The 7,459-nt window shown below is 41.0% G+C and overlaps 1 protein-coding gene across 1 annotated transcript; it reads left to right on the plus strand.

The window, feature by feature from the left end:
* The first annotated feature begins 200 nt into the window (after positions 1-200).
* Positions 201-7,232, plus strand: LOC108575192. Its single transcript, XM_017937925.1, has 10 exons — positions 201-390; positions 2,345-2,476; positions 2,830-2,966; positions 3,647-3,847; positions 3,932-4,275; positions 4,362-4,581; positions 4,661-4,969; positions 5,230-5,829; positions 5,911-6,638; positions 6,753-7,232. The coding sequence occupies exons 1-10, from the start codon at positions 201-203 to the stop codon at positions 7,126-7,128; spliced, it is 3,237 nt and encodes a 1,078-aa protein (XP_017793414.1). The 3' UTR covers positions 7,129-7,232.
* The last annotated feature ends 227 nt before the right edge of the window (positions 7,233-7,459 follow it).

Raw genomic sequence — 7,459 nt, forward strand, 5'->3', positions numbered from 1 at the left:
CTTCTTCCTCCAACTACGCTGTATTGTTTCTCCGTCTTAATAAGTGTTCCGTATTAAAATCACGAACAGTATGCTTATCCTGCAGAATTTGCACGAATTAAATAAAAGGTTCTCGCTAGTTTCGTTGATTTAACTTGATGCTAATGGAGATGAATATTTTTTATGCGTTTTTTACTGCTCGTTTCCCAGGGTGAGGGGGCATGTTGATGTGCCGGCGGTTGCTGCTGATCGCAGCCGCGATCACGGCCTCAATCAAGGCTAGCTCCGCTAGTTACCATCCTGGGATTTCCTCAGACTACTCTAGCTATTCTGGATATCCGGTCTACCCAGCCTTCACGTCGTCAGAGTCCTCGTCGACTGCGACCACTACGCCGACTGCTGGTCTGGAAAATGTGCCAGTCTGCAGGTACTACTGTCTATTCCATAGACTATAATTTCTTTTTTAATTTCAGGCTTTTAGCTCAATTATCAAATTTATAAATACTTTGTATATCATCTTGGTTCCAAACGTCCTTAGCACAAAGAGTCTAGCAGGATAAGATTGTCAAAATTGCCCTTGGACCAATTTAGTTGTACGATATACCATTTGATAGCTTACCAAAAGAAAACATTTGACACCAACTTTCAACCCTCTAGCTCGACCTAGGGTGTAATTACAGCGTGAATTACGTTCTTCAGTTTTTGGAGTATTTTTCCTATTTAATGGTACGTAAAAATTTTGAAAAAAATCTGACACATTGCGTACATGAAGGCACATGTTAAGAAATTTTTTCGTTGCAAATCCTAATTGTAAAAAATAAAAAACGTGAAAAGAAGGCAGATATCTTTATATCTTTTGAAATATTGAAGTGACTATTTTTATATTTATTTAGTAGCAGCATCTTGACACAATTATTATCCTCAATGTTTTGGTAAAATGCACCATTAATTTAAAAAAAAATTAAAAGCCAATTTGTTCGCTGTATTTTACTTGTAAAAGTAATTTTCATTGTCAAATGTGTTGTTGCAGTGGTTAAGTGTCTGCCTGCAGAACCGTTATAAGTTTTTTGGTCATGCGTCCGCGCCTCGCCAGACTAACTTTTGTTTAATATATTAATGATACATTTCTAAAAGTCAATGAATAGTATTTGTATAAAAACATTTTGGAAATATATTAAGAATATTTCATTTCAATATGAAACTCACCTACAGTTATTAAAGATAAGAAATTTTAAAACCGAATTCTTACATTCATTTAATGTAGAAAATGTTAAACAGTACTATAATTAAAAGAATACGTGGTCACAGAAACGATGGAATAAAAGAATACTTCAAAATTATTTTTGCGTATATTTTATGTAAAAATGTTTTTAAAATATTTTCAAAATGTTTTTAAATCAATACTATTCTTTGACATATAATTAGGAATTGAAAAAGAAATATGCAGGTAATATAAAAAAAAGGGAGTCTGGTGATGCTCGAAATCACGACCAGTGCTTAACCGTTACACCAACGATACTGTTAAAAATATGATAGATATTTTAGAATATAACGAATAGGGCAGTTTTCATTAGTTGAGTTATTCAACTTCTTTAATTTATATATTGTTCTTTCGAATGTGAAAATGTTTAAGATTGCGTAATATACACACTGAATAAAGGAAATATAAAAATTCAAAGTAGAAGTTCCTTTTTCACGAGAAATACCTTTAAAAAGTTGGTTTTTAATGTTTTTAACTACGGCATACCTTACCAAAAAATCTGAAAAAAATTGAGGATAATAGTTATGTCAAGATGCTGCTATTAAATAAATATAAAAGTAGTCGCTTCAATATTTCAAAAGATATCTGCCTTTTTCTACGTTTTTTATTTTTTACAATAAGGATTTGCAACGAAAAATTCTCTAACATGTGCCTTTATATACACAATGTGCTCAATTTTTTTTAAATTTTTGCGTACCACTACATAGGGAAAATAGTCCAAAAACTACACCCTAGGTTGAGCTAGAGGATTGAAAGTTGGTGTCAAATGTTTTCTTTCGGTAAGATATCAAATGGTATATTACATATCCAAATTAGTTCAAGGGCACTTTAAACCATTTTTCCTGCTAAACCCTTTGCCTATCACTAATTTTATCACATTTTATGAAACATCCCGTAGATTCCGTAGAATAAATTAAAAATCGTTTCTAAACTCCATTGTTCACGTTTGATGAAATGTGTCTTTTCTTACACTTATTCGTCTTTATGCTTTCCATTCACTGCGTTTACGAAAGTAGGATTAAATCGTGATCCGAAAACGATCGTTTTCAACGATGGTCCGCCAATTAAATCGTATGCGTGTTCATCTCGAACAATATATCCTACGAGTTTACTTGCATTCCATTTGCAGGCCGTCTGAGTACCTATGCGGCACCGGAAACTGCGTCGCCCAGGACAAATACTGCGACGGCGAAAATGACTGCGGCGACAAGTCCGACGAGCCGAAATATTGCACCCGTGAGTCTGTGATTTATCTTCAAAAATTTTCATATCCCTTGTAACACTTCAAAATTCACTCTATTTCTCAATCATGCATCCATACATGTATCATAAATCTAGAATAAAAAAGAAGAATAATCAGTAAACTCATATGAAGTTACTCGATATCTTCAAGATAAATGTTTTTATACAGTAAAGTAACTTCAGATTCTACTATACTACCCAAGCCGCAAAACATTCCCTTCTGCAATCTTTCCTATTCTACCTTCTAGCAATCTTGTATTCTTCTATTGCAAGAAGAAAAGTAGAATCCCTCGCAAGAGTGGCGGTCGTTGCAATAGGATTTTTATTTCTCGTACGTGATATTGCAGCGTGCAACAGAACACTGTACGGCGACGTCGGCCGGACCTACCGGGTGGAAGTCCGTCGGCCGAGGGAGGATCGACTGCCATTCTTGTGTCATCTCAACTTCACTGCCGCCGGGTCTGATCTCGGAGACCTAGTTCAGGTGGGGAGAAGCAAGAAAAAGTGGCAGAATCCTTCGGTAGAAAAATAAACCGCTGACTTGTCGAGGAACGAACGGGAGAATTGTCACGAGGCAGACGCACATACAGAATGTAGTGGCGGATAATAATTTTTTCTCTATTCCTAGGGATACAGACAGACACGCGCGCGCGCACGTTTTAGCGAAAATAAATTGTCTCTCTCGAAAATCCTTTTTGTAAGTTCATTTATTTCAGTGTTTGTCCTCTTTAATCTCGTTCCTTTAATTTTTTCCCATCTTTCTTTTTATTTTCTCTGTTTTACGTTGCTCGCTTTTTTTGTGCGTGTTTTGAGTGGTCCGCAGTAAGTCGTCGTCTATCGGGTCGCTGCAGGGGCTCTCGTCGATCCTTTGTTATTGAAATACACTGGCAGATTTTTCATTTACTTTTGTTACGTTTTACTTCGCGCTTTTTGCGACCATTGCTACCGAAGATTAAATAATGGAATACTGATAAAAGATTCCTGAACTTCTGCAGTAATCTAATAGCCAAGTACAATTTTCCAAGCTTCTGTAGTCTGTATAATGCAGTGTTTTTTTAATTCCTTCAGTACTCACAAATTATTGTTAGTAATAATATTGAGGGTATTGAAGGATAACGAGGATTAATATTACCAAGTGTCCTCCTGAAATTACTGGAATTGCAGTTAACCTTCGACACGTTCACTGTTGGTCGATTTCTCTCGTATACATCTGAAGGATGTCCGGATGGTTTCATGACCATCCGCGAGAAGGGTCGCCCAGCGACCGGTGGGCAATGGTGCGGAAGTGCGTGGGGATACACCGTGTACTACAGTGAGACACCTTCCATCAACCTCACTTTGTATTTGCTTCGGTTATCTGAGCAGGTAAACCATTCTCAAAGAGCTAAACAACCTTTTTTCAATTTTTTTCTGTAAATTCTGAACTCTTCGAATATTTCTTATGAACAGGGCAACGGCTATAATTTCGATTTCAAGTTGTCGTACAAGTTCCTGAGACGCAGTGAGGCACATCTTAGATATGGAAACAGTAGCATGTCCACGTGGCGGGGGGAGCTGGTGAATGGCACGTATTGCGACCGCGTGCTCACCAAGTGTGACACACGAGCCTGTCGACTTCAATCGCCCAACTACCCGGGCGTTTATCCTAGGAACGTCACCTGCTATTACCGTGTGGAACAGAACAGGGCACCACCGGGTCATAGAGCGTTACTAGCAGTAAGTCAGCGGAACAGCCATAAGATACACATCAAAGACCAGGTCGTTAAGTATGATGGTAGCCAGAGGATATTAAGGTAATCTCTCCAGCTTCACAATTATTTTCTAATCCTTTAAAAAATTTGAAATTAATTTTTCTCTTCATTTAAATTAAATATCGTAGAGTCTGGGATCAATGCAACGTGGTGCAAGATTACTTGACGGTGTATGATGGAGGCTCTACATCTGACAAGGTGCTGGTCCGACTTTGTGGCGGTGACGCTGTGCCAGATATAGTCAGCAGCCATAACACGATGCTTTTGGAGTTCCACACGTCCCCTTACGACAATCCCTTTCATCCTGTTCCGTTGTCCTTTTTACCGGGCTTTGAGCTCCAGGTTCAGGTACTTTCCAAATGTCTGAAAGTATTTTTCAATAGTCAAAACAGTTTTACATCTAAAGAATTACACATCTGATCTACAGGTGTTGTTCGTGGACGAGAAGTCCAGGAGTTTCGTGAAGGAGAACAACAATTGTGACTTTTATATATCCAGCGACGAGAGTCCTTCAGGAATGCTGGAAAATCCAAAGCATTCTCTACCCCCGAATACTACTTGCCGCTACCACTTCCAGGGCAAGCCGAACGATATTGTTTGGCTGTCTTTTATCAAATACTATGCTGCCAGTGCTGACGCCGCCGCGAGTATTGATGATGTTGCCTCTCACTGCAACGCGAAGCTCCTCATATGGGACGGTGATCACACGATAGATAAATTAATTCCAACGCGTAAGGTACGTTCTGTGTTTTGTTTCTTCTTCTTCCATTAATCCTATGATAGTATATTAACCCTTTGACTGCGGAGCGTTCAGAAACGAAACGGACCAATCGTGTAGTGCTTTAGTTGCAACAGCCGTAACAGTGGGCGCTTGAAGGCGCTGTTCGCCCGGAGAAAGCGACTTTTACTGAGCGCCTATAGGCGCTGTTCGCAGTTAAAGGGTTAAAGATAAAAGAGTAAAAGTCGCTCTTAAATTAATTTTATGTTCATTTATAGAATATTACACTAATGGGACAGTTCTGCAAGGACGACACGCCCCGTCTTTGTGACCATAGTCTGCTGAAAAACGGGAGCAGGCACACGAGACCCTGCAGCCTCGCGGAAAGCTATGTCTCTAGCGGCAAGGACCTGACCCTGGAGCACATATTGCGTCAAGGAAGTGCACTTTATCCGATAAGCTTTGTACTGCGTTACGAGTTCGTGCACGAAGCGGTTTCCTGCAACCATGTGTTCGGTTCCGCATCAACTTCATCCATGTCTTCCACGTCCTCTTTGTCCTCATCGTTGTCGTCCTCCTCGTCATCCTCTTCATCCTCCACGCCCGCGAAAGCGGGGAAATTCGCATCGCCGAAAAGTGTGTTCTTCTACGGTCGCGGTGGTGCTCAGAACGTTAGTTGTGTGTACCGTTTCGAAGCTGAGCTGGATCATAGGATAGAACTGTCTGTGAGCAGAGCTTCCTTTGGGGAGAAAGGATGTTCCTCTTATGTGGATCCGCTGGTGAATCGATGGACTTGTGACAGGCGTCTGGGAGATTCCAATAAAGTGGGCACAGCAGAGCTGATTGTCGCTGAGTATCCCTGGCATGGAGTGGAATTGGTAAATGATACGTAAACGCATAAATAATCAATCTACCGTAGATTGAAGATACTTTGAATAAAACACTGTCTGTTTATTCAGGTTCGCGACTGCTTGTGCTCCAACGTGAGCGACAGGATCGTCCTGAGGACTCTGACATCCAACGTGGTCGAGGTTCGATTCACAGTGACCCTCATGAATGTCACACAGGACTATAGGGACTTCTACTTTGAAGGAGAATACCGTTTCGTCGCTTTAGGAGCAGAGACGAGCGAGCAAGGCTGTTCTACTAAGTTAGAAGAGCGACGATTACGTGGGACCAGTGGTGAAATCTCCCTCAGGAGTCCTCTTCCTCGAGTAATTCCCGGTGTGGCTGCTGTAGAAGAGATTCTGACCAATACAGAAGACTTAACTGCCACTCAGTGTGTGAATGAGCCCTGGTTGATAGAACCAGAGGATGCAAGGATCAACTACTTGTACTTAAGAACCGCTGGATACAGTATCACACTAGACAATGTTGAAGAATGCACAACATTGAACAGAATTGTGGTTTACTCAGCAGCTAATACTAAGGACCGTAGTGTCATTTGCCCTGAGGGAGGAGTAGACACTGCTAGAACTGTGGATTTCTTCTCTGGTGGATGGAATTACAGTGCGATTAATGCTACAGTAGCCATGGCTCAACATTCGAGGAGCTTTGTTGTGGAGTTCCTTCAAAGAGAACCTGGGTTCTATGCTGTCACATGGATGGCTATTTCCAAGAGGTCTCCTACTCCTAGCATTGGGCCAAATATCTTCACTATACTGCCACAGGAAGACTGTCCTTATAGGTAAGCTCTTATCATATTCCTATTATCTGCACACACACTACATTATAAAACAAAAGACACTAGTTTTCATGCCCACTAAAACCAGCTATTTCCATGTTTTTCTCTCTTTTGCAGATGTCCAGAAATTCAGGCATGCATAAGTTCTGTTCTATGGTGCGATGGGATCCGCCATTGTCCTTCCGGTTTCGACGAGGAGGAGGCCAACTGCTCATACCGTTTCGGTGTAACGTTATTATACGTGGCCGTGGGCGCTGGTGCACTGGGTATATTCCTGATCCTGCTTCTCGCCACCGGTTGCCTCAAGTACTGCCTATATCGACACAAAGCTCGTAAGAAAAAAAAGAACGTCGCCCTGAATGTGAACCATCTTCATGTCAACCACACGCATCACAACAATGGTCTGACCGGAAGTCGCCTGAGCGGCCGCTATAACCTCGCCACGCCGCAAGAGATGTATATGGAGAATTACGGGAAGGATAGTATTTGTTGACAATACGCCATCGCCAATATCGAGACCACCGTGTGAATATAACAAGGATTTTTAAATACACCTACCTCGCTGGCCTCTGATCCCCTCCGTGGAAAGGAGCAGACGACAAATGTTCCCCAATTCTGGTGGCGCGCACGCGCGAGAAAAAAAAATCATATACGCAATAATCGTATTAAACTCCGTAGACCAATTCGAAGGCATTTAACGAACGAGCGGGTGCAGAATTATTTCGAAGCCTCGATCACGATCTACGCTTTGTCGTAATTTATTTACGGTTTCATTTCATACTTTTTATTCGATGGGGAAAAGCAGTTAAATTTGTTAAATTTTT

This window comes from Habropoda laboriosa, unplaced genomic scaffold (genome assembly GCF_001263275.1).
Source record: "Habropoda laboriosa isolate 0110345459 unplaced genomic scaffold, ASM126327v1 scaffold207, whole genome shotgun sequence".
Classification (NCBI taxonomy): Eukaryota; Metazoa; Arthropoda; class Insecta; order Hymenoptera; family Apidae; genus Habropoda; species Habropoda laboriosa.

Excerpts from the sequence above, each read along its gene's own strand:
- LOC108575192 (XM_017937925.1), top strand. The coding sequence starts at position 201 with ATGTTGATGTGCCGGCGGTTGCTGCTGATCGCAGCCGCGATCACGGCC. Across the intron at positions 3,848-3,931 it reads TGCTTCGGTTATCTGAGCAG|GGCAACGGCTATAATTTCGA; the intron begins GTAAACCATTCT and ends TCTTATGAACAG. Across the intron at positions 5,830-5,910 it reads CCTGGCATGGAGTGGAATTG|GTTCGCGACTGCTTGTGCTC; the intron begins GTAAATGATACG and ends CTGTTTATTCAG.